The sequence below is a fragment of the Ochotona curzoniae genome, unplaced genomic scaffold (assembly GCF_017591425.1).
Source record: "Ochotona curzoniae isolate NIBS_2020 unplaced genomic scaffold, NIBS_Ocur_1.0 scaffold_4505, whole genome shotgun sequence".
Taxonomy (NCBI): Eukaryota; Metazoa; Chordata; class Mammalia; order Lagomorpha; family Ochotonidae; genus Ochotona; species Ochotona curzoniae.
Window position 1 is genome coordinate 2279673 of NW_024467118.1, and position 26408 is coordinate 2306080.

Genomic DNA, 26408 nt, shown 5'->3' on the forward strand with positions numbered 1-26408 from the left:
GGTTGCTTTACCCCCAGCCTCCTCATTCCCAACTTTGCCCTCGAAGAGGGCCGACACCCCCAGCCCGGGGTGGGGGCGTTTGTGTCCCCTCCCAGTCTCGGACTCTCCGGGTACGCGCGCTTCAGCCGCACCCCCAGCCCTCCCGATCCTGCATTCCACCGGCCAAGCTGAGCGTCTCAGACACAGGCTGGTGCGCCCCACCTGGGGGCTGTCTCTCGGTGGGAGCATCTGAGCGCCCAGCCCCACCCCCAAGTCGCAGCCAAGTCGCAGGGTGCTCCATCTCCGCCAGCTGACCATCTCTTCCGTCGCTGCTCCGGGGCGCACCCCGGCACCCTAGGTGCCCACCGCGGGGAGGCTCTGCACCCCGGCGCCGGCTCCACCTGCAGGGTAGCTTGGCCGCCGGCGCGGCCGCGAGGGCGGAGGAGCGGGCGGCGCGAGGGAGGGGCCTGCGATAGCGGCGGCCCCAGCCCGCGCAGCCCGGCTCGGCCCCGGCTTGCTCGGCGCAGCGCCGCGCGCGTCCCCTCGCCGCCGCCTCCACAGCCAGGCGCCCCGGCAGCAGGCCGCACGGACGCAGCGCGCACGGGCCAGCCGGGATGCGCGCCCGGGCTCCGGCCCGCCCCAAGCCGCGGCCGCCGCCCGCCCGCCGCGCGCTCGCCTGACCGCGGCGGCGCCCGCTCGCCCGCCCACCCCCGGCCCCTCGCGTCCGGCCCCGGCCGCCATGCCCGCTCCCCGGGGCCCCGGCGGCCCGCGCCCTTGCTAGGCTGCGGCGGCATGGCCCGCGCGCCCAGCGCGACCTCTGCGGATTGCATCGGTGTGCGGCGGCGGCGGCGGGGCATGCCCAGGGCACCGGGCGCGGCCTTCAATGGGCGAGGACACGGACACGCGGAAAATTAACCACAGCTTCCTGCGGGACCACAGCTATGTGACTGAAGGTAACGTACGTGTTGTCTGAGACCCCCTCCGGCCGGCCGCGGCGTGGGGATGCCGTCGCACCGAATGCCCTCCGAAGGTGTGCACCGCGCGCTGTGTGTCGTGTGCCCCGGGCCGGGGAGGGGAGGGAGCCCGAGGGTCGGGGCCTCCTCCGTGGGGCGCGGCGCCTGGGCCAGGGCAAGCGACCTCTTCCGCGCCGCCCTCCGGGAGGCAGCTTTGCGCTCCCGGGCCGGGTAGGGTCCTGGTCGTGCCCTGGCAGTCCCTGCGGTGAACCTAGGGAACAAATCCTGGGGACCACCGAGGGTTGAAGGTCTAACGCTTGCCATTTTAGCCTTCTCCAAAGCCCGCAGAATCGTCTAGGCTGTCTACTCCCTGGAGAAGAGGGACCCAGGAGAGAGGGAGAGACAGAAATCCACTGCCCGCAGCCTCCCGAGGGCGGGTCCGAGGCTGGGGCCCCCGTTCGTGGGAGGGAAGGGGAGGCTGGCTGGGGCTGATGCTTTATTCCTGGTGAGTTTTCCGCCAAGGACAGGAGCGGGGATCCGGATTACGTTCCCGGGGTGGCACACGCCATCCCCAGCAGGCCTTGCATTTACATCCCCAACCTGAGACCGGCTGAGTGCGGAGCTTCCGCCCCCACTAGTCCCACAACTTCAGGGTCCCGGGGAAAGGCGGGGGTGGGCAGTGCACCGAGCCAGCTTGCGCCACCGGGACTCCCGTGCTGGGGACCTGTCCAGGGATGGGGACCGGCGGCCTCCCTAGAGGTTCCTCCTTGTGCATGGGGGGAGGGGCTGGTGCGCGTGGGTAACCGTGCCAGGGAGCGCGCGTGGGCCCAGCGCCCGGCGCGGACACCGGGTGGTGTCTACCGCCCCGGTGGTGCCTGGCGCCGCCTGAAAAAAGGGAGTGGGAGCCGAGCGCTGCGGAGGCCGTGGGCCCTGCGGGCTCGGCGCGGAGAGGGAAGCTGGCGGCGGCGCTCCTCGGCTGCGGAGGAGAAGCGCTGAGTCACGCTCGCTGCGGGCTGGGCGTGCGGGGAGGGGGCAGGGCTGCCCGGGGCTGCGGGCCGGGTGCGGGCTGTACCCCAGGCCGTGGACCTCTGCGCCTGCGGGTCCTTTGTGGCCCGCGCGGGGCAGGCGCGCGAGGACGGCGCGGGTCTAGGCTGTCCTTTACGCTCGCAGCCTGCGGAGGGTGGGCAGAGGCTGCGGGCTGGTGGGAGGGGTTCCCTGGGGTGCCCACGGAGCCTCTGTTTGCTCATCTGTACACTGGGGGTGAGGAGGCAGGACAGGAGGCGGGACTGCGGGCTGATGGCCGAGCCGCAGGGGGCGGTTCAAACCTGGACTCCGCCTCCAGCACACCCGGGAGGCGCCTGCCTTGACCACACCTTAGGCCTGGACTAAGATCCACCGCCCTTGTGCCCCCTGGAATTCTGCCAGGGAACCCTGTGACCATGAGCGGGACTGTGGGTCGGGGACGCGCTCACTTCTCCGGCCTCGGTTTCCCCATCTGTGAAGTGGGAGGGGCAGGGTTTCTGAGAATGGCAGTCGAAGCTGTGCAGGGGTAACCTGAACAGGGCAGAGTTTCCTGGGCAGGAGACGAAGACTCCCTTTGCCCCAGAGTCAGGTGCGCAAATTCCTGGTGCCTCTGGGTCCACATCCCCCCACTGCTCTCTGGCTATCCGGGTCTACTTCCTGTTTGTCCAGACTGCAAAACCTGGCCTCCTGGTTTGGATTCGAGGCCCTGTCGGCTTGGCTGGAGGAGTCCCATTTTGTTCAATTCCAAGTGCCTTGGGGACCAGTTGGGATTTGTTAGTCATCCCCACCACCTCGATACGAATTAGAGCAGCTCGTGGCTTGGTGTTGGTGGCGGTGCTTTCTCCGAGTGGAGTTTATGTCCAGGGTCATGAGCGTCGTTAGAAGCAGGTGTGGGCTGCTAGGGGGCTGAAAACTGTCGAAGAGTGGCTGTGATCCACAGTGCAGCCATGGAGGAAGGCGCTTGGGGTAGGAGGATGCCGGGGGTCCTGGGAAGCCAGGGGGGGTCCCAGCAGGGGGTGGCCCTGACCCTGCTGCTTGGCACTGCAGGCCTGTGCTTGCAGGCATCCTTCGGCCGCTGGACGTACAGAGTCTCCAGGGGCCTTCTCTGTTTGCTGGACGTACAGAGTCTCCAGGGGCCTTCTCTGTGCAGATGCTCCTGGAAGCGATGGCTTTGCCCAGCCATGGGCTGAAGGTGGCAGTGCCCTGGTCACTCTGGGGGGCAGCAGCCAATCCCAATAGGGCAGTGTTCCCAGTGCCCCTGTCACTTCAGGGCTGCCTGCTTTTCCAGTGGGAGGGAGGAAGGGTCTGGGAGCAGCAGCTGGTTGGCCCGGGCCCCAGGCAGGCTGCCCTGCATGGCACTGCCTGCAGGTTTTCAGCTGACTGCATCCTGGGCACCATCGATTTCCTGTCCACTAGCAGCCTTGTGGCCGACGTGGCAGCTCGTTGTCCCCAGACCCTCTGTCCCTTCTTCCCTGGGAGAGCCCAGGCCATGGTTGGTCGGGTCTGCCTGTTGAAGGGGAGAGCCTGTGTCCCTGGAAGTGCTGGATTCCATAGTGTACCTGAGAGTCAGTTTTGGAGGCAAAGTGGAAAGTGGTTGCTGGCAACCTTCTTGGCATCATGAGGGGAGTTGGTCTTAAGCCAGCACAGCTGATGGCATACAGAGCAGAGAAAGAGTCCGAGCCGAGGGCATCAGGGACTCCGGGCTGTGGGCTTGCTGCCCACTCTGCTTCTGGACACCAGTGCCCTGAACTGGCACATCTTTTTATTGATATTATTATTTTAATTTGAGAGGCAGAGTGGCACACACATGACACAGGTCTGCTGGTTCGCTCCCCAGAGGCCTCCAGCGGCTGGGGCTTGGCCGAGGGCACAGTTAGGTCTCCCACATGGTGGCTGGAGCCCGGATACTTGAGCCGTCACCCGCTGTCCACCAGGGTCTGCATGGGCAGGAGGCTGGAGTTGGGAGCTGGAGGTGGGAATCGAACCCAGGGCCTGTACAGTGGAATCAGGCAAAATGCCTGCCCCTGCACTCTAAGTCCTTGTTACCTGGGGCCAGCAGTGACCCCATCCCTCCACCCCTCACAGCCCTGACTAGGTACCCAGAGATTGACCCAGGGTCCGAGAACCCAGAGGGGTCGTCTTTAATGTCATTCACATCATGTTCCCTACCTCAGTGTTTTGGGGTCCTCTGGAGTTGGGAGATCAGGGCTTCCAGTGAGGCCTGGCTCTTTGTCACCTTGGGGTGGGGGGACACGTGGTCCTCTGGACCTCTGTTCATTTGAAAGGCAGAGTTGCAGAGAGAGAGAGAAGAGTCGGAGAGAAAGCTCTTCCATCCATACACTGGTTTACTCCCCAAATGACCACAACAGCTGGAGTTAAACTGATCTGAAGCCAGGAGCTAGGAGCTTCTTCAGGTCTCCCGTGTGGGTGCTGGGGCCCAAGCACCTGAGCCATTCTTTCGCTGCTTTCCCAGGCCATAAGCAGAGAGCTGGATGGGAAGTGGGGCGGTTGGGATTTGAGCTGGTGTCCATATAGGATGCCGGTGTGACAGGTGGAGGGTCAGTCTACTGCGCCACGGCACCAGCCCCCTGGGCACCCTTTCTTCGCAGAGGTGTTGCTCAGCTCGCCCATGCGTGGGGCGCAGGTGTCTGGTGAGCCTCTTCCATGGGTTACCCACGCTGCTGCTGCTGACCTGTGGGAGGAATTCCTCTCACTAAACTCCAGGGTCTTATGGGCTTGGTGTGTTTGCCACATGTGGCGCGGGGCCTGCAGTGCTTGGCACACGGTTTCTGTCAGTGACCCTGGCCATAATCCAGGGTCAGGAGCTGGCATGACCCTTGGCTCTGTGGTGGGGCTGGCGAACTGAGCTGAGGATAATGGTGGTAACTGTGGCCTTGGCTGTGGCTGTGACCAAGAGAGAGAATGGCTGTATTTGAAAATCAAGCTGACTCAGATGCTGTTGCTATGGGTCTTATGTAAGCTCCCCGGGGCTCCATGGAAGGCGGCGGGGAGACGATCGAGTCAAGGGCCAGCACTTCTCAGTGTCATGTCTGGTTTTGGACGCAACTGCAAGCTGGGTTTGGCACTGTGGCTCAACAGGTAAATCCTCCACCTTCAAGTGCTGGCATCCCATATGGGTGCTGGTTCGTGTCTGGCTGTTCCACCTTCCATCCAGCTCCCTGCGATGGCCTGTGTGCACTTGGCAGAAGTGAGTTGGCTGACCACTTTTCTAATCTGCCCTGGGTGTTAGGTAAGAATGCTGCGTGCCGGGCTGTGGGCTGCCACCTTGAACTGCTGAATGACGTCAGAAAAGCGTGATGGGCCAGGGGACGGGTGGAACAGGCCGCAGCTGTCCAGGCCACTGGCACACACACTCATTTCCCAATCACCCTGAGCATCTTTGGGCTCCCTCTCACTGGTCTGCCCTTAGGGGCTCTTGTTGTGTGCCTGCATTTGTGGCAGAGCTATGGCGGAGGGTGCTGGGAGACGGTGCAGGCGCCCGGGTTTGGCGGCCCCTGAAGAGCAAGGTGCAAGTGCGGGTGCGTGCAGCTCAGGGGGTCACCTGCAGCCTCACACCCCCATGATCAATGCAGGCCCAGAATCTCATTCCTTTGATTGACAGTAGATTGCACATAATGCAAGGTGGTGTGGGGGGCTTGAGGCTTTGAGGCTTTTTCTGCTTTCTCAACCAGGAGCTCTATGTTTTCACTTAGTCCTGGTCCCCCCACAGTTCACAGCTTTGCTCCTCGTGGCAGTAGAGAAAGGTGGGGTGGAGCTCTTGGCCCTGCCCCCTTCCAGCACGGCTTCGATGGTGGAGGAGCACTACTGTGCAGTGGTCAGCCGTTTCCCCGTTGGGCAGCCTGGGGGCTCCTCCCCTGCAGCGGAGGGGAGCGTCTATACAGTGGAAAGGCACGCAGTGCAAAGCTGGTGCCTGGGTTCGTGATAACTGCACCAACGCACAGTTGTCTGTTGATGATGCATTCCCGCAGTCTTTGAAGCACCTTGAGTTTTCCTGAGCCAGGATCTTAGTTCTGCTGGGTGTGTTCTCGGGTTTCTGCCAGCCACGGGGTGATGGCCAGTTGAACCCGTGGGCCTTCCTGCTTGCTTGCTGTCTTCCACTGCTCAGCCTTCCGCCGTGGAACTTGACTTGGGCTCTGCAAAGAGCCTGGATACATATACCCGTGTTAACCCGTGTCTGAACGTTGCAGAGGCTGACCCTCTCTGTCCGTGATGTTCAGCAGGTGATTTCCAATCCCCTCCTGTGCCAGGGTGATGCTGGGTGCCCAAGTGAGAATGGGGTCATGACCCTCACTCATTTATTCAACAGATATTTCTGCAGTACCCTGCCCAGTGCTAGGCACTGCCGGAGACTGGAGCGAGCCTAGGAGCCTCAGACTGGGACAAGGAAACGAGGTGGGGGTGGGCAGTGTTGGGGTCAGTGGGAGGCAGAGCAGGAAGAAGGTGCCCCCACTGCCTCAGCTGCACCGCTCTGGGAGCCACACACCCCACCACTTCGAGCTCAGAAACTGCATCTCGCACAGTCCAAACCCTCTTCTTTTTAAGCAAAGGTAAAAATGGATTTTATATATATCTGAAAAGCTGGGCCACTCACCAGCTAAGGCTGGTCCTATGAGCAGTGAAGGTCACCCTGGCTAGACTCTGAAAGGGCAGCTGTAGTCCAGTCCCTTCTTAGGCTGCTCTGCTTGCCAGGGAGCAGTGGGCAGGCCAGCCAGAAAGCTGGCTCCTGCAGTGTGGACGACAATCCCACAAATCATGGTAATAACTAGTATTTCCTCAGTTAGGGTGAGGTTTCTATGACCCAAGGCTCCTCCCCACCCAGGTAGGTAAATTGCATTTCTGGGTAGAGTGGAGGAAGTTCTATATACCTGTCTTTTCGTGGATGGCATCGGTGCCCTGGAGCGACCCTCCACCCTCCTGACCACCATATGGTGGAGCTGGGGCCAGCTGGACCGGGACACATGCATGACCAGTTCAGTGTCTGGCATGGGAGGGTTTTGGGATCTGAACCCTGGGGCGCTGGCTCTGTTCTCGGCTCTGTCTTAGCTCTTGGGAGCAAGTGTGACGGATTGGTCAGACAGTCACCCCAGTCCCACGTGCATCTGCAGGGGCATGCCCAGGTTCAGCGGGTGGGATGCATCAGGGTGTGGCCTTTCACTGCATTCTAGACAGGAGAGACAGTGGGGTGGAGTGACGTCATAGCCGAGGAGGCACCTGCCAGCCTGCCTGAAGGACAGGCACACCTGAGAGCCGCTGGGTTGCCCAGAACAGGCCCCGCTCCCTGCACAATGGGGCCCTTGTCCTCCAGAGAGCCGGGCTGAATGACCCATTGATGCAAGACAAAAGCTGCTCAGAGGAGCTGGGCAGTGTGGGCTGCCGCAGGCTGGGCTGGCATCTTCAGCTGCAGGTCCCAGGGTTGCCGCCGAGTTGGCCTAGCCTCCAGAGCCCCCACGACACAGCCGCCATAGCTGCTGGAGCAGGAACATTGGGCCAAGACGGCAGTTCTGGCCCAGCTGGGTGTGGCTCCGGCAGCTTCCTGGGCCTTTGAGCCAGCATTGCCAGCCCCAGGGTAGACTGAGCTGTTAACCTGAGGGCAGACCAGGGTGCTGGACACAGGGCAGACCGGGGTGCCGGCCACAGGGCAGACCGGGGTGCCGGCCGTGGGGTGGGCTGTGGGCTGGCCATAGGGCAGCTCAAGGTGTTGGCCCTCAGGGTGCCAGCTGGCTTTTTGCTGGAACTAAATAATGTTTAGGCAGATGCTGCCTGTCAAGATGAGCAGAGCAGCTACCGTTAGGCTCACGAGGACTTCTGGAAAGGCCTGGCAGTTCCCAGTGTTTTCAGCAAGTAGAGAAGATGAGGCAGTGTGGGTCCTGCTCTGTCCTGGACCTCACCTCTGGTCCCCTCACTTCCTCTGCCTGACCTTTGGCGGAGCCAAGACCCAGCCACCTAGCTGGGGTGCAGTGCATCTCCTTCATGATTGTCACCAGAGATGGGCCGTTCGGGGGTTCTTTATGCAAACATTCTCTTTGTTAAACTTAATTTAAAAAGATTTATTTGTTTGTTTGAACAGAGAGAGGAAGAAAGAGAGAGAGAATGCATGATCTTCCATCCACAGGTTCACTCCCCAAACGGCCGCAATGGCTGTAGCTGGGCCAATCCAAAGCTAGGAGCCAGGAGTTCTTCCCTGTCTCTCAGGTGGGTGCAGGGACCCAAGTGCTTGGGTCACCTGCTTCTGCTTTCCCAGATGCAACAGCAGGAACTGGATGGGAAGTAGAGCAGCTGGGACTAGAACCAGTGCTCGTATGGGATGCTGCCGCTACAGGTGGTGCCTGTACTCACTCTAGCATTGCCCCTCAAATGTCTATGTTTAAATTTTTTAAAAATCTATTTGAGGTAGAGAGGGGGTCAAAGGCAGAGAGAGGGAGAGACAGAGAGAGAGAAAAAGAGAGAGAGACAGAGAGAGAGAGAGACATTTCCCATCTCCCATCTGCTGGCTCACTCCACATGTGCCTGTAATAGCTGAGACTGGGAAATCAAGAGTTGTGAATTCAAGTCTGCTTTCTTTGCTGCTGGGACCCAAGGACTTGACATATCACCTGATGCCCACCCCCATGATGCCCATTAACAGGAAGATAGAATCAGAGCAGAGTCAGAACTTGAACCCAGACCCTGCAATATGCAATGTGGACACCCCAGCTCGTAGTAACTGCTTGCCTCCCCACTGAGCACCCTGACAAGTCCAGGGCCGAGGCTGAAGTCCAGGCTGAAGCCAGGAACCCCATCCAGGTCTCCCATGTGGGTGCTGGGGACACAAGTACCCGAGTATCTCCCACTGCTTTTGCAGGTACATTAACAAGGAGCTGGGTTGGAAGTGGAGCCCCCGCAGGGGTGCTGCCACCACAGGGGTTGGCTTCACCTGCTGTGAGTGACCATGTTGGAGCTGGGGGTGAGGGTGGTTGTGCCTTCCGCTCAGGGCTGGGTTGAGTGGGTCTGTGGTGGATGTCCGAGCTCCGCCCAGGCTCGGCACGTGGGTGTGGGTTGCTGTCGGTGCTCCCTCCTCCAGGAGGGCTGTGTGGACGGGACAGCAGTGTCCCTTGTGTGCACAGGTCAGTAGGCTCAGCAAGGCCTGGGCTTTCCATGGGCCCAGGAGTCCTCGTGGGTCCAGTGGGGAGAGCTGGTTAACACTACATGTCAGGGAAACCCCAGACCAGCCCCCGAACAGTACACTACAAGTAGCTCCTGGTGGTTTGAGGTCTCTTCCACAGAGTGAGCAGGAGCTCCAAGTTTTTCTCTCTTCCTCCCTGTTCTCTAGAGGATGGTATGGGAAAGATACACTGGCTTCTGGTGACACCTGTCACTTCCCTTACATTCCATTGGCCAAAGCTGGTCATGTGACTGTCTAGTCTAACTGCCAGGGCAGCTGGGAAATGTAGACCCTGACTGGGCAATGTGGCAGCCAGAGCATGCATTTCTGTGGGCTGCTTGCCATTCTTGCCTTGTGCCCCACAGAACAGACTTTCGCCTTCTCAGTCTAAAATAATCCTGAGAATCCCGCACCTTCACACAACAACTGCTCAATCCCGCATGCAAGCCAAACAGAGCAGGCCTAGGTCCAATAGGTGAGAAAGGGGTGGTAGGCACTGGCTGCAGCACGGACCGGGGCTGGGATATTCATTAGTCGGGCTTTTGTTGTTGCAATGGAATGCCTGTGGCAGTCGTGGGGAAGCAAGGGATCATCGAGCTCCCAGAGTGAGAGCTTTGTGGGCCTGCAGCACCGGGGCAGTGAGGGTCCTCTCCTGTCATAGCAGGGGGCTCCTGGCAGGGGCGGGAATGCATGGGGAGCAGGGGTCACGGTTACCTGCCAAGCTGCCAGGGAGGGGGGCTGGGGCCAGGGTCAGGCTTCTGTGACAGGGTCCTGCGAAAAACCCCTGCAATTCTTTTGAGTGCTGAGACTTCCCTGGAGGCCCCACCCTTCTGGAAGATTCTATTAGGTCCAGATCACCATCCTGGGACCCACTCCTGACGTACGCTGCTGGGGGCAAGGGATGCCTGGACGGAACAGCTGATCTCCTGGGAGAGGCTTAATGGGGAGGACACTGGGGACCTGGGAGACTTGGGGTGGGGTATGTGCAGTGAAGAGCCACAGCAGGGCAGGAGAGAGTTGGAGCTGTGTTGTGTACAGCTCTGGCTGCCATGAAAGGAGTTTGAGTTTTATCCTGTTGGCTTGAAGCCACCAAGAAGCGGTGAGGTCTCTGCCCTGCCATCATTTGAAACTGATTTCTGTTGATAAATTGTCTTACTGCAAAAAGTGGGCCTAGACTTTGTAAATATTTTGGAAGCTTGGAGAAACCCAGCCCTCCCCCTGAACATATTTCAGTATCTCTATGTGTGTGGGGGGGAGCTGCGGTGGGAGGGGAGATGAGGAGGGTGTGTGTGTGAGCAGGGGAGGAGGTGAGAGGGTGTGTGGGGGTAGGGGAGGAGGAGAGGAGGGGACGGTGGGCAGGGGAGGAGGTGAGAAGGGGAAGGTGGGCAGAGGGAGGAGGTAAGGAGGGGACGGTGAGCAGGGGAGGAGGTGAGGAGAGGAAGGTGGGCAGGGGAGGAGGAGAGGAGGGGACGGTGGGCAGGGGAGGAGGTGAGGAGGGGACGGTGAGCAGGGGAGGAGGTGAGGAGGGGACGGTGAGCAGGGGAGGAGGTGAGGAGGAGACGGTGAGCAGGGGAGGAGGTGAGGAGAGGAAGGTGGGCAGGGGAGGAGGTGAGGAGGGGATGTGTGTGTGTGTGCAGGGTCTGTATCCCCACAGCTCCCAGCCGAGAAGATGTGGCCTCAGCATCCTGCTCTGCTATCCTGCCTTGCCAGGGCTGTTTTTCCCTTAGTGTCTGTGAGCATTTGTGGGGTGGGAGGCCCGGAGCCTGTGGCACTGAGGCTCCAAGGAGGCAGGCGGCTTCCCTGGCACCCGATTCTCAGCTTATGGACCAGAAGTCCATCTTGGCAGGGTCACTTCCTCTCTGGCTTTTGGGGGATTCTGTCTTCTCCCTGGCCTCCACTCTGTGTCCGTGTCCCCTGCTGGGGGCTGTCAAGGACCCTTCTTCTGAAAGCCCGCTGTGTCTATGGTGACACCATCTAATGCCAGCCTTTGCTGACCCCAGGCATCCCAGGGTGTCCCCAGAGCCTGGCCAGCCGTGCCTGGGCTGTCTGTTGAGCGTCTGCCAGCGTGATCGGGCAAATGTGCCCGAGGCCCAGGACCTGGGTTTCTTAGCCACGCTGCCGACTCAGCAAGCCTGTGCTACACGCTTTGTTTGGCCGCCAGGATTTGCCCTCTCTTGTAGCCTTTAGTTTCCTGGAGTTGAGCTGTCAATTCTACCCTGTCATTCCTGCCCCCGGCTCAGTTCTGATGGGGAGCAGCACAGGTGGTTTCTAACCAAGCACGCAACCGAGGCCGGGCAGTCTTCTCTCCTCGTGGGCTCAGGTGTACAGCTGGCAGCTGCCACCGGTAGTTTAGTTCTGTCACACTGTCCCCTCAACAGTGCGGGTGAGAATCATTGCTGGAAGTGAACGCTTTGCTGCAGAGCACTCAGCAAGTGGCAGGTGCATCTGGCAATGTGGGTTCATGTCTGCCCTTCAGTCTGTGGCTGGTTGCTCACATACAACCAAGTGTGGAGTGGTGTTGCCTCGTTCTCTCCCTGCGAATAGACATGGAATAGACCTGGGCCGTCCTCTGCTGCTTTCCCAGGCCACAGACAGGGAGCTGGATCGGAAGTGGAGCGGCCGGATCTCGAACCAGGACTTGTACAGGATTCTGGCATCTCAAGCAGTGGTTTTACTTGCTAAACCACAGTGCCAATGTGGTGAGGTAGGCTGCTAGTTCAGGGTCATGAGCTTGGAAGTCATTCCCCCACCACCTACGTGTTCCCTGCTGCCCACCTGTGACGCTCACCTGTCACCTGAGAGGGGGCGGTATTGCATTGCGGTGTAACCGCTCCACTCACAAGCCCCTGTAAAAGGCTCAGGGTGAGGAGGGGCTCACGCTCTTGTGCTGTGTTTCCATTGCTCTGGCACTCCTCAGTTCCTCTAAGTACTGAGTACTGAGTACCTCTTGGCCTCCCCAGTACCTCTGAGGACAGGTAGCCCCTGAGCATGGCCCCTGTGTGTCTGTATTCCTCACCCTCTGTTCATTGCTTGGTGGGACAGTGAAGATAGCAATGCTAAGATGCTTTGTGTTTATAATCTGTGTACTGTTAGGAGTTCAGGAGGGGTGAGGCCTGGCAGTGATGGAATGTGGGCAGAGAAGCCAGGGAAAGGTGAGTGTCTGCAGCACTGGAAGTGTGTCCAGGTTGTTCACTGTGTGTCTCTTAGGGTAACTTATATTGTTGGGGAAGCTGCGACATAGGCCTTCAGCTTAACGGATGGACTTCAGGGGAATGACCATTTGTTCCTCTCACGGTTATGAACGACAGGATTGCCATATGGACTTGTGGTTTGCTATTTCTGATGGCCCCTGTTACCAACAAGCTTGGTTAATGAAGACTCCTTAATAAACTTTAGACATGTCTGGCTCGCCCCCTGCAACACCAAACTCCCCCTCAATGTGTCGGTCATGGACTGCTTGGCTTCCAGAGCTGACAAGTCTGTTTGTTGTTGTTGTTTTGTTTGTCTTAGCCTGGTCTGCAGGTGAGCCTGGAGGAATGCAGACGCCCCAGGGATGAAGCCATGGGAAAGCTGGCACTCAGGGCAAGTGGGAGGAAGACAGGCTGGGGAGGGAATTCCAGAGCTGCAGGAGGCGTGAGGCAGCAGGAAGTGGCGCAGGAGCTCCTGCACATCCGGTGTGGGCTGCAGGTGCTTGGGCAAGTGCTCGGCACTGAGGAGGTGTCTGCTCCCCGTTCTGTGGTCATCAGCGTGGTTGTCGCCTCCCTGTGCGAGCCTGTCTCATCCTGACGCAGCATTAGTGACGGTTCTGTGCCAAGCGAGGCCTCCCTGCCCTCGTGGCAGGTGGCAGTGCCGTCACCATGTGGCTGATGCACGTGACAATGCCAGGGGCTGCGTGGGGTCCCAGCTGGGAGTTGTAGGGAATGGCACAGTTTGTGTCCTGCTCCGGTGACCTCACTCAGCTTCCTCCCCGTGGAAGCGTCCTTGAAGGCGGCATCTTGGGCCTGCCGCGTCCCAGCCCACCCATCTGCTTCCGGAACAGTCCGTCACAGCAAGGGCTGGCTGAAGCTGCAGGGCTGAACGACATTGCCTCTTGCAAGGCTTTCAGCGGGAAAGGCGGTGTGAACCTCCGTCAATACGTGGAAGGCCTCGAGGCGTGGGGGCTCCCTGCGTGTCTGTGGACACACTGCACAGGACACGGACATTTCATCTTGCTGCTTTTTTTTTTTTAAGATTTATTTTGTTTACTTGAAAGGAGAGATCTTCCATCCCTGGCTCACTCCCCATAACAACCAGAGCTGAGCTGATCTGAGAGCCATGTGCTTCCTGCAGGTCTCCGACGTGGGTACAGGGACCCAAGCACTTGGGGCATGTGACGCTGCTTTCCCAGGAGTATTAGCAGGGAGCTGGATGGGAAGAGGAGCAGCCTGGGCTTGACCCATGGCTCCTGTATGGGTGCTGCTGGGCCTCTCATTTCCTCTCCCCAGTTTATTGTATTTCAGCAGAAAGCAGAAGGGGGGATCACATCTTTGCTTCCACTACCCCAGAGACTATGTCCATTTTTGCGGTACCCCTTTGTGTCCCATGATGCATGACACACTGCGAACCTCTCGTGGTGTTGGTGCAGTGGGTGAACTATCTGTTCCTGCCACCTGGCATTCCATCCTGCGAGGGAGCAGCTCACCAGGCAGCTATGGTAGGGGCATTTGGGGAGTGGTGCAGGGAGGGGTGCTGAAGTTGGGGTGCAGGTGTCCTGTCGTGGCCTGGAAGCAGGTCATCACACACAGCACCGCATTGGGGAGCACAGGGGAGCAAGACCTGGAGAGAGGAGCAGTGTGATTGTCCAAGGGGTTGGTTCATTCACCTGCAGGTGGGTCTGCAAGATCCTGGGCAGTGGTGTTGTCGCCAGCGAGCAGAGTGGGAGGGGAACCGCAAGTGTCAGAGTGGTTCTCAGAGGAGTCAAGCGCTTGAGAGGTAGAGTGGGGTGGGAGTAGGGTGAGCACTTCCAGCAGACTTGAGGAAGTCCCGCAGTGAGACGGCCAGAGCTGAGCGGAGGGGTCTGGGCGAATGTGTGGGACGTGGAGTGAGTTGAGGCAGCTTGCAGCCACCTGGTGTGTCGGAGGGAGGCTGGCCTCCACTGTGGTCTTGGTAAGTAGGAGCCCCAGCCCAGCCCAGTCGGGGTGCACGGGGGGAAGGCGAGAAGTGTTCCCACCATTGATGCCCTAGGCTGCCTCCCCTTTGGACGTTTCCCATCAAGATGTCTCAGGTGCCCTTGTAAATGTCCCTGTAGCGTCCATGTTCCGTTGCTGGCCAGCTGGTGCGCTGCTCAGCGTGAGGTTAGGAGCAGACTTGGATGAAGATGTGGATGTCACAGGTTCACTAGCTGGAGTCAATTTTCCAAAATGGTTGTTTGGGTGATAATTTCTTCATTTGAGTGGCAGAGATAAAGTAGATGGTGAGATGGGGAGTGGCTCAGAGAGCATCTACCTGCTGCTCGTTTGTCGCACAGGTGGCTACAACAGTCTGACTTGGAGGCTGAAGCTGGGTGCTCCATCCGAGTCTCCCACATGGGTGGCAGGGCCCCAAGCACTGGAGCCCTCGCTGCCTCCAGGGCGCCTGTCGCTGACAGGGAAGTAGAACTGGAAGGAGAAACGTGGCTGCACGCCAGGCACTCCAGTGTGGGGTGTGGGCCTTCAGGTGGCTTCGCCCAACGCCTGGCCCTGCTTGGCAGATTTTAAAGGGGACGTGCAGGTGAGTGGTGCGGGGCTGGAGTCCTCAGTGGACCGAGAGGAAGCTGGCCATCTCCATCTCTTGCTTTGGAGGTGACTTGGGGCTTTGTGTTCTCCTGTGAGGGGCGGGGGAGGCATTTGGTGGGCAGGGGGCTTTGGGCTTGTTGGGGAACATTCGGTAGGTGGTTTTTCCAGAGTGAGTGTCTGGGATCAAGGTTTCTCCTGACTTCCTGGGGTGCTCTGTGTCAGCGCATCACTGGCCAGCCTGTTGGGGTCAAAGGGGAGTTGGATTCCACGCTCGGTGGTTGGAAGAGCCAGGTCCTGTCGTGGACTAGCAGATGGGACAGGAGATGGAACCGGGGCTGCTCTGGGAATCACTGTGGGCTGCAGATGGCCATGCTGGGCCGAGGTGAGCAGCCAAGAGCCCACACGGCTCCTTCTGACCTTGGGCTGCTGCCCCTGTATGGGTTTCTCTCTCTTTCTCTCTGTCTCTCTTTAGGCAGCCTGGACGGTTAGAGGATGTGTGGGTCTCTCCCTGCAGCACAGGCTGTTCAAAACTGGCAGGAGAACCCCCACCTTTGTTTCCTGCGATGCAGGAGAAGAAGAGGGAGGAGCGCATGTTTGGGGGCCGCCTGGCAGGTGCACCGGGTGTGAGCTGGGAATGCAGGAGTGTGGGTTTCGAGGGCTGCCCGTCAGGGAGTGGTGGCCCGAGGCAGAGCTGTGATGCCTTGTGCCAGGCCATGCAATGCGGGAGCAGGTGAGCAGGTCTGACTTTTCTGCTTGGCTAAGCTGGGACAGCCCGACTCCAAGAAGGACACTCTGACCTGCTCGTCCCTTGTCTGGCTTTGTGGGAGCAGCTTCGCATTAACCCAACTCAGAGCTTCCCTGCTCTCTGTCCCTTTTGTTTCTAGACCTGCAAGTGGGAGTTCCCAAAAGGGACTTTGGGCTGCCCTTGGTCTGTAGCAGTCACTATCTGGATGCTCCACTATTCGGCTCTGGGCCAGGGATGGGCATGTGTCCGGGGTCCTCTCAAGGATGGGCAGGGACAGCAGAGGGAGCCCAGGGCCCTTGTGAGGGCTCGGACCCCTGCCCACCTCAGCCATGCCTCTGCCAGTGCAGGGGGCAGCCCATTCCATTGTGCATGGACAGTTCCTGCTGCTTTTTCGGTTCTCTGGTGTTCCAAGCTGGGGTGAGAGGGCAGATGTGTCTCCAGAAGTGTGCTGGGCCAGGGGACCCCAAGGGCCCTCGGGTTTTGTGCCCAGGACTGGTGGGTGCGGGCAGGCATTCCCAGCATGCCTTGCTGATCACAGTTTTGCAGCAGGCAATCCTGTTTCTTTTCCTTTTTAAAGAGATTCATTCATATATTTGGAAGGCAGAGTTGCAGAGAGAGAGAGGGATCTTCCATCCACTGGTTCACTCTTGTCCCTGCCACTGATGGCCACAACAGCCAGGCCCGGGCCAGCAGCCTGACCTTCGTCAGCGTCTAGGGGCCCAGGCACTTGGGCCATTTTCCACTGGTTTCCCAGGTGCGTGAACAAGGAACTGGACAGGAAGTGGAGCAACTGGGACTTGAACTGGCGCCTGTATGGAATGCTGATGCTCCAGGTGTTTCCTTACTTGCTGAGCCACAGTGCTGGCCCCTGGGGACCACCAAACTGGAACCATTGTCCATCTGTGCTGTCTATATGAGGCCAGAGGGCCAGTGCGGTGATGAGCTGGAGCAGCAGCTGCGGACCTGGGCTTGGCTGTTTCTGTGGCCGTGCCCTTTTAGGGAGGTGCACGACAGGGCCCTCTCTGGGCCTCGGTTGCCAGTTTTGTGAGCTGGGGACTAGCCTTGAGGGCCACAGGTGCCACTGTGTGCCCTGGAGGCATGGGAACCTGTCATGGGATGAGCCCAGCAGGCAGGAAGGTCGAGCTATCCTCTTCCTTCTCCCTTAGGTGAGTGGGTGAGGGGATCAGATTTGCCCAGGAACACAGGGTCATTTCTTGAGTCCCAGACAGCTCAGCCAATTTGTCAGACCCTGGCGTGTGGGTGGGAGGAAGCCCCTGACTGCAGACTGGTTGGCGTTTCCTTTGCCTGCCCTTTCCATCCAGGGAATTCTGCATTTTGTGTTGGTAAGCAGGAAGCCTGGCAGATGCTCCCCACAAGATCTCCAGTGTACAGCCAGAACCCGCTCCCCAGCCCTGCCCCTGGCAGTTATTCAGACTGGAAGTGCTCGGAGCAGTGGAGGACGCCCCTGGGGTGCTTGCGCATTTTCTGTAGTGCTTGCCACAGTCTCAGGTGGATCTAACTGGGTCCTGGAGCTTGGCACGTTGGCTCACCTAGCAGCGGGGCAGATCAGGGAGGGCTTTCTGGAAGGAGTGGATACACTCTGCCTGTGTTTGGGGTTATGGTGGATGAGAGGGTGGCTAGTCAAGCCCCACCAAGTTCTGGGTTGAAGGGCCTGCCAAAAGGGGTGCAGGGGGCCCCAGGAGTGAGCAGTGGAGGCCAGAGTAGGCCCATACCGCCCCAGGCAGTGAGCAACACAGACACAGAAGTGGCTCTTTGAAGCTCCAAATCCCGTGGGCCAGAGTTGAACCTGGTTCTATGTGCTGGCTCAGGTCTGAGGCTGCAGGTGACTGCCCTGGGTGGGGGCTGTGTCCAAGGGCTGCTCCCGGTCGCCTGCCTTCATTACTGGCTTGCTGCCTACTGGCTGATCACCAGAGCTGCCTGGCTGTGCCATCATCTGGCTTTTGGCACACGTGGCCTAGATGTCAGGTGCTGTCCTATCTGTGGCCATCTGCCCTGACTGCTGCTCCACCCCCCCGCACCCTCCCTAGCGCTGACTTCCGAGAGCGAAGGAAGTTTCTACCACACCCTGTGTCTCCCGGCGCTGATTTTGTTGCAGCGGTTCAGGTCTGGCAAGGGGCTGGAATCAGGGGTGTGGAGGGGGCAGGGACTCAGGGATGCCTCTGCAGCCAAGTGGGGGTCCCCGAGTGTCCCTGGACAAAGTGGCTCTCGGGCTTTCCTGGAAGCTCCTGTCCCCTGGCCCCCAGGGAATGTTTCCTTGGAAATCAAATCCCATGAGCATTTGACTTTTCCAGAACTTCGAAACAGAGGGCTCAGTGATGTGCTCCCCTCAGGCCCATACCCTGTGGAACCCCTCACTGGGCAGCCCAGAATATAGGGCTGGCCTCGGCGTCCCTCGTGGCCCCGGGTCCTGGGGCTGGCCTCGGCGTCCCTCGTGGCCCCGGGTCCTGCGCTGGCCTCGTTGTCCCTCGTGGCCCCGGGTCCTGGGGCTGGCCTCGTTGTCCCTCGTGGCCCCGGGTCCTGGGGCTGGCCTCGGCGTCCCTCGTGGCCCCGGGTCCTGCGCTGGCCTCGGCGTCCCTCGTGGCCCCGGGTCCTGGGGCTGGCCTCGTTGTCCCTCGTGGCCCCGGGTCCTGGGGCTGGCCTCGTTGTCCCTCGTGGCCCCGGGTCCTGGGGCTGGCCTCGTTGTCCCTCGTGGCCCTGGGTCCTGGGGCTGGCCTCAGTGCCAATTGCTGTTGCTTCTTTCCAGCACACCTGCCAATTTACCTTGTAGAAACTAAGGTTTTCACTAATAATGAGAAATTAAAGTCATGTCTGAATATTTTTTTTCTTTAAAGATTTATTTACTTGAAGGCATAGGGATGGAGTCTCCCCTGCGCTGGCTCACTCCCCACAGGGCTGCAAAGGGGAGCCTGGAGCCTCTTGCAGGTCTCCCGTGTTGGTGGCAGGGGCCTAGTTCGTGGGCCGTCTCCTGCTGTTTTCCAGGAACATTAGCAGGGAGCTGGATAGGAAGTGGAGCAGTTGGGAGTTGAACCGGTGCTCATCAAGGATGCTGGCATTGCAGGTAGCACCTTAACCCACTGCCCCAAGCACCAGGCCTACATCCAGGCTACTCAGGGTAGCAGGTGGGTCAGCTTCCAGCAGAGGTACAGCGAGGATACCCAGGTCTTGGTGCCTGGCAGGTGCAGTGTGCCCATGCTCTGTGCCAGCCAGGGAGGCTGTGCCACAGGGTGAGCAGCTGTCTGGTTGTGCTGTGGCCCTGCTTCATGTGTAGCAGAGCTGTCCAGGCTGGTGTCTGCAAGGCTGGAGGGGTGTGCAATGTGGGCTCTTACCCCGGAATGCGTCCCTTCTAGGTGCCTTGCCCCGCACCGCTCTACGCACACCTGTCATCGTTAGCGACACGTGACCCCGTGGGTCCCAGGAGTACATGGGAGCCCCATCCCTTCTGGCCCTTGAGAAGGGGCTGATAAAGCAGGGGCTGCTCAGACAGCTGAGAGAGCTCGCCTGTGGGGGCTGCGGTGCAGACACAGTGGTGTGTGGTGATTTTTAGGTGTGCCTGCACCTCCATGTGCTTGGGCTCTGAGCATGAGAGAGTGGGGGCTCTGGGAGTGCAGTGACCGGTCAGGGTGGCACTACCCCTGTGAGATGGACCCTGAACTTGACACTCCCTCAGCCCCTGCGGCAGCTGCAAACCTCCCTGTGCAGCCTTCCCAGAGAGGCGGGTGGATTTGCCTGCTCCCTCCTTCTCATTACATGGAGGGGTTTAGATCTGGGGTGCCACCCACCCCGAGACCCCGCCCATTCTGTGCTGGTGGGAGCAGGTTCCCCCAGATCCTGGCGGGGCTTCCGCCTTGCTGCCTGTCTCCCTCCTGCTTCACGTTTGCCCAGGCCCCTCCTCTGCAGGAAGGAGGAGCAGCCTGCTGCCGGGTTATTTCAAGGGGATCCCCATGGAAACCACAGCAGCGGGAGGCTCAGCTGAACCCGGGGGTGGGGGAGGACGGCCGGGTGTCCCCAGGCATCTTGCTGTGGGAGCCAGGCTTGCCCCCTGCCTTGCTGACTCCCCGGAGCTTCCCTTGTTCTCTGCCAAGACCTCGCCCTGGAGCTGCCCAAGTTGGTGAGGCTGCTTCGTTTGGTTCCCTGCAGCAATACTGGTGCAGCCACTCCAGTATTATCCACTAGCAAGCAGCACTCTGAGTGTGGGAGAGTGTGGGAGCTGCGCCTTTCTCATCTCATCGATGGGCACAGCCATGCCCGGCTGCCGGGGCTTGGACTGGGCACCAAGAAGGTGGGCTGGGGGGTCAGGGAGTGCTGAGCTGGTCAGCAGCGTCTCCCACACCTTGGGCCACAGGATCCTTGTGACGGGGAGGCCCCACCCAGGAACCCAGACAAGTGCCCTGGGCACAACGAGGGTCCAGTGTGCGGTTTCCCTTGGTTCTGATGTGGGTCCTGTGAGCTGGTGGTGGTGCTGTCCCTGCTGTGGGTGAGGAAGACAAAGAGGAGTCAGGACGTGTGTCCAGAGTTGGACTTGACCTGGGGTCCCCACCGCCGGGAGCATCAGAATATGCTGCCTGAGCTGGGAGAACCTCAGGCAGCTCCCGGGGCCAGGCAGCCCCCGGTCCAGGACGCGTATGGGGCCGAGAGCGCAGCACTGCGCTCCCCAGGACATCTTGTTGTGGGAGTGTGCAGAAGGGGTCTCACATTGAAACCCTACTTGTTGGGAAATCGGACTGCAGTGGGTTAGGCTTCCGCCTGCCATGTTGCAGCTTGTGTGAGCAGCACTGGTTGGAGTCCCAGCTGCTTTGCTTCTGGTCCAGCTGCCCGCTGATATGCCTAGGAAAGCAGCAGAGGATGGCCCAAGTCCCTGGGCCCTGACACCCGCGAGGGAGACCGTGAAAGAGTCCAGGGCCGTCGTGACCATTTGCGGGAGTGGATCAGCAGATGAAAGGTCTCTGCCTCTGCCTCTCTCTTTGTGACTCTGCTTTTCAAACCAACCTATTTCTTTTTAAAAACTTCCCCCTCTCCCCTTTGTAAGCTTTGCCCTTACAAGATGAAGCTGTCGGCTGAACTTGACCTCCAGGTCACCTGTTTTCTGTGACACTGGCTGAAATCCTGTAGGCAGTCCATCCTTACTCAGCTGGGGTTGGGGCACTGTGGGCAAGGCTGGACAGCCCCTGGGCATTGCCCTGACCTGGCTGGGATCCGTGTAGTGTGGGTGGATGCCAGGAAGCTCAGGGTGATATGGAACTAAAAGCTCACACTCTCCATGCCAAGGTTGTTTCCTAACCCGTTTTCTGTGAACTTTTGTAAGCTCCTACGTGAGTCACGGCAGCCGCTGCTGAGTGTGATGCCATGCATCTGGGTGGGCGTCATTCTGCGCAGGACTCTAGGCCTGCTGGCCGCTTCCTTGAGTTAAAAGAGGTTCAGGCGCTGAGCCCCTACAGCACCCTCTGAAACCAGCTACCCTGTGTTTCAAACAACAGGGAGCAGACAGGGTCTGAGGGTCCTAGGAAAGTTGGGAAGACCCCCCCGTTGACCAGGAGGTCATGTCCAGTACCTACTTCCCCACATGGGGCACCTGGGTGGCAACTGTGTGGCTGTGCTTGGTCCTCATTGGGTCCTGCCCATTCTCTCCCAGTCAAGTGTCTGGGGTCCCTGACATGTCCCCAGCACAGGGCGGCAGGCAAGGGGTGGGCTGCCAGGCTGCTGCCGTGTCAGGTCAGCCTGGCGCCTGCCTGTGTGGGCAGAATGGGACAGCTGGGCGGGCACCATCTCCAGCCAGATGGTGTTCAAGGCTGTGCTCCAGGGAGGGAGTGTGGAGCACCCAGGGTGCGAGGACTCTAGGGGAATGTGTGGGAGGAGAATCCAGTTGCCCAGCATGCAGGGACACAGGATAGAGAGGGACTTGGGCACTGAGCGCCCCGTGTCTCCCCAAGGCTCCTTGCAGCCCTGTGAGCTGGCCTTGCTCTCCACACCACTGCAGGCTGCTGTGGGGCCCAGATGAGCCCCTGGGGCAGGCTGCACAGCCAGCCAGAGGCAGAGGTGAGGTTGGGACCCAGAGCTCTCTGACTGTCAGGCTTGTATTTGCTGGCTGTATAGCAGACTGGCCTGGCAGCAGGAGCTGTGAGAACACTGGGGGTAGGGGCGGCTCGCTCGGGAGGGGCCAGGCCTTGAGGGTTTGAGGTGGGGACTGTGTCCTGTTGCCGTGTTGGAGGCCAGGCGCGAAGGCTGGGTGTGTATCATGCTGTGTGTGTGTAGTTTGTTGTGCGTGTGTGCTGAAGTCTCCTGCCTAGGGAAACCTTCCAGTGTGATCGCTGGAAGATGGAGAAGCCAAGCCTGCTTTGTGGGGATGGACTCATCCTGTTACAGTGGATGAAGTCCTGAGCACTCGTGGAATCAGGCCTAGCCCTCGGCCGCTGGGAGGCCTCAGCTGTCCTGGGAGCTTGCAAACAGAGGGCCCTGCAAGGCTTTGGCAGAGGGTGCTCGATGCACAGGGAGACCAGGAGACACAGAGAGTTAGGCCATGGATGCTGGAGCCTGGCAGGCTCCAGAGGACATCATCTGTGTGGCACTGGGCCACATCATGCAAGTCCTTGGAGCCTCGGGCCCCTGGGCTGTGATGGCTCCCACAGGGCACTTGTGAGCGGGCTCTGCTGAGCCACGAGGACAGTGGTGGGCAGAGTGGGCCCCTGAGCCAGCCCACGGGCTCTCACACCCCCACTGTGTGGCCCCTGCTGGCCTCCCTCTGTGCCTCAGTGTCTTCATGTGTGAGACAAGGCTAGTCCCAAGACTGTCAAGTGCCGAAGTGACTTCGAGTGTGACACTCGTGAGTGCTGTATAGGCAGTGGGTGTTCAGTTAACCTTGACCATCATCATCATCAAGGCCCTTGTGTCCTTGCTCCCCAGTCCGTGGTACGCAGTGGAGTCTGGGGCACTTGACTTGAACTGAGCTGGAAGTCACCCCTCCCCCACTGCTTCACGGTGACCGCCTCAAAGCCTGAAGCAGGTGGCCTAGGAGGGATGTTTCTCTTTGCTGTGTTGCCCACTGGGACACTGCAGGTTGGACCTGAGCCCAGGCCTCTGTCCGTTTGCCCACCTTTCTGCCTAGAGTGGGTAGGGCCGACACCACCCCCCACCTGGCCTGGGCAGGAGGCTCATCCGCAGCCCACAGCTCAGCACTGAGTACAAACCTTCTGTTGGGGGCAGATGGCAGAGCGGCAGGCCTGAACTGCATGTTAGACACAGTCTGGTGGCCTCCGTGGAGCTCAGGTCACAGAGTCCTCACTCTGGATCCCCCAAGCCGCTGGCAGTTTGTGAATCACATCAGAAAGTGACAGCCTGAGCTCGGCAGCCAGGATGAATGTTCGGTGACACTCCTTGGCCAGCTGCCTCTGCCCAGCCATGGCCAGCGTCTGGCTCCCGCTAGGCTGTGTCCTGTGTGATTGTGATGTGATCAGATAGCCTCACCATGGCCTTTGGGCTCTGCATGGCCAAGGACAGGAGCTGCTTGCTCGATGGCAGTAATGGAGGCAGACTGGTACAGTCCCTTCCTAGCCACGTCTTCACTAGGGCTGCCAACCTACCAGGCCCTGGGAGAAGCACTGGGGGCCCCAGGCTTGACTGTTAGGATGTGCTGAGCCAGGCGTCAGCACCGTGGACAGCACCAGGGCCTCTGGCTTGCTCCCTTGGTCTCCCTGTGGTCCAGTCTCAAGCCTGCTGGGCTCTATCTGTCCTGTATGCTTCCCCATTATGGAGGGCCTGTGGTCCACACCTTGTGTCCAGGGGTGGGTGGCAGGGCTTGTCACTGCATCCTTCCCACACTCAACCTGCAAAGGAAAGGACGTGACAGGGCTCGGGGTGTCCCTGCACCTGCTTTTATCTTGGGATTGCGACTGGGGCTTGTCCAGACTCCTGTGGATTCCGTCCCCCATGCAGGGCCCTGGAACCCATGGGTGACTCCTGCGTTGGTCAGTTTGGTGGTACCATGGCAGAATGCCTGTGACTGGAGACTTCAAAGGAAAGGCAGCTTCTTCCTCATGACTCTGGAAGGCGGCAGGGCTGTCACAGGTTGTCATGATGGCATGTGGAGGGGTAAAAGGAGGCAGATCTCTCTTCAATAGCAAACCTGCTCCCTCTGCAGGGCAGTGCCCATGAGGCCCACCCTCTCAACACCATGCATTGGGGGTTAAGTGTCCAATACAGGGGACCCTGGGGGTACATGGTCATCCAGGGAGATGCATGTCATTTGGTGGAGAGGGCCTGGGCTGAAGGACTCCCGTGTGAGTGCAGCAATGGAGCTGGGTCACCTTTCCAGGAGAGTTCTTCAGCACTGTGGGGAAGATAGTTCGTTATTACCTGGAGGATGTGACATGTGCATTGCAGGTGCCAAGCTGGGGTCTGAGTTCAAGCCGGGGGCAGGGTTGGAGATGCCTCTTGGGACCCTGGGGTCGGTCCTGGAGGTGCAGCCCTGGAGCAGAGGTGTACACACTGGAACGTGACGGGTAGGAAGATCTGTCCAGACAGGTGGGCTGCGTGGGGAAACCTGGAGGTGGGAACAGAGGGAGACGAGCCGGGCTGTTCTTCCAGCCACGACCAGAGCCACCCTTAGGCAGGGTGCTGACTCTCTGACTGGGGAGAAGGTGAGAAGACAGCTCCGTTCCTCCCCGCCTCTTCATGGGTGGGAGCGAGCTATTTTGAGCCTTGCTGAGTTGGGTTTCTGGTTTTCTTCTAACCCGTGTTTCAACCGAGGGCCTCCGCTGCTGGAAGCTGTCACCAGAGAAGGTGGCACCGTCGACCAGGGCATGTCAAGAACACACCCTGTGTCGTGTCTCCCGTCGGGGTAATTAGTCCTTTCTGCTGAGCCTGGCCAGCCGGCCAGCCGCATGCAGGTTCATGGCCAGAGCTATAGTGAAACACGAGTGCTGCTGGGCAAGGCGGTGTGTGTACCTGCCGCCCAGTGTTCCACAGGGCTCTGTAACAATAGGAATGAGGGTGGCTCTTCCCCACGTCCCTGGCGCTGGGCAGAGGGGACCCTTGGTCCTTGTGGCATTCAGCTACCGTCCACTGAATACTTCCTCATGTCACATTTCTCCTTCCTGAACTCGAGGCAAGTGGAGCCACTTACCCATTTCTGCATGTCACTCACATCCTGCTTCTTGAAAAATGGGCCCCATCAACAGAGAGGCCCGGAACAGAGCAGAAGGGCAGGGCAGGCATTTCTGCTCTGACACCGACAGCCCTGGGATCGCCCCTTTTGCAGGCTCCATGCTGATGCCACCAGGGCTGATGGACCCCGGTCACCGAGCTGGTATCTAACCAGACTGCTAAAAAAAAGTGTGACAGTCTTCTGAGACTATGGCAGTGCTTACAGCAGTGTTTAAGTCCTTATGAACTTCCCGGCAATCGGAGGATGTTTTCTGGGAAAAAAAAGCACAGGCTAGTTTATGTAATGAGAGGAACTGAGTGAGGGCTGGAGGCCCTGCCCCCTGCAGAGGGCGAGCTGGCCCAGGCACCTGCAGGCTGACGTAGGGGCAAGCAGTGAGGGGGTATGGGTGACCGTCACGGGCCTGGTCTCCTACACTGGCCCCTTCCAGTTTGCCTGGGGCATCCCTGGCTGGAATGTGTCCACCCACGTCCACCAGCTGGCGCCGGACAAGAGCATGCTGAGAAAAGCCATCTTGGACTGGGGTGGGTGTTCTCAGCCTCTCTCGCCCCATGTCTGTCCTTCTGCTGTTGGTCTCGTTGGCACTGCCAGGTGCTGGTTACAATAGGCCTGGCTGTGCCGTGAGTGTGAGCAGGACCCTGGCCTGTTGGCTTGGGATGGGTCTAGAGATGGACAGAAGGGACGGGGGCAAGATGTGCCATCCCCTCCCTTGACACCATCCATTGTTCTGCTTGGAGCCCTGCAGGTCGGGCCTGGGCAGGGGCCAGGCAGGGAGGAGCAGATGGGCCTGCGCGGGCCGTTGCCTGCTGCTGCTGGAAGTGGACATGGGCATCGCCAGCTGCAGCCTTTGCTGTGTGTGCGTCACCTACCAGGCTTCCTTCGGAGTCTTAAAGAGTCCATCCCGGTCACCTTGGAACACGGATGCGCAGAGGCCCAGCTTTGCCTGTGTGAGCCCCGGAGGACACGGCGGTGGCCGGGCTCCTGGATCAGGTGCTCCGTCCTGCCTGTGCTGACGTCATCAGCCTGTTCCTCCTCTTTGGATTACACTTCTTCATCTTTTTTTTTTCAATATACAGATTTATTTATTTTAGTTTGAAAGGCAGAGTTATGGAGCGAGAAAGACACAGAGTGAGGAGGCCTTTCTGTCCGTTGGTCACTCCACAACGGTCGGAGCTGAACCAGTCGAAGCCAGGAGCCCAGAGCTCCTTCCAGGTCTCCCACACGGGTGCAGGGTCCCAAGACCTTGGGCTGTCCTCTACTGCTTTCCCAGGCCACAAGCAGGGAGCTGGATGGGAAGCAGGGCTGCCAGGATTAGAACCAGTGCCCATATGGGATCCTGGTGCAGGCAAGGTGGGGACTTCAGCTGCTAGGCTACTGCACTGGGCCCTCCTGATCTTTTTAAAAAAAGATTAATTTGACAATCAGAATTACACAGTGAGAGTGGGACACAAAGAGCTTCCATCTGCTGATACACTCTCCTATGACTGTGATGGCCGGAGCTGGCCAGGCTGAAGTTCTCCGATGACTGCGATGGCCAGTGCTGGCCAGGCTGAAGTCCCACTGGCTGTTCCACTTCCCATCCAGCTCCTTGCTAATGTTCCTGGGAAAGCAGCAGGGG

The 26408-nt window shown here is 59.6% G+C and overlaps 1 protein-coding gene across 2 annotated transcripts in view; it reads left to right on the forward strand.

The window, feature by feature from the left end:
* Positions 1–507: 507 nt before the first annotated feature.
* Positions 508–26408, forward strand: part of PPP2R2C (protein phosphatase 2 regulatory subunit Bgamma) — a 61338-nt gene continuing 35437 nt past the window's right edge. Inside the window, exon 1 of one of the 2 annotated variants that reach the window (XM_040965910.1) lies at positions 508–1009. In XM_040965910.1, the coding sequence (XP_040821844.1) occupies positions 982–1009 (28 nt within the window). In that variant the 5' untranslated portion in view covers positions 508–981. The remainder of the gene's footprint in view (positions 1010–26408) is intronic. The other variant, XM_040965908.1, reaches the window with a different exon arrangement.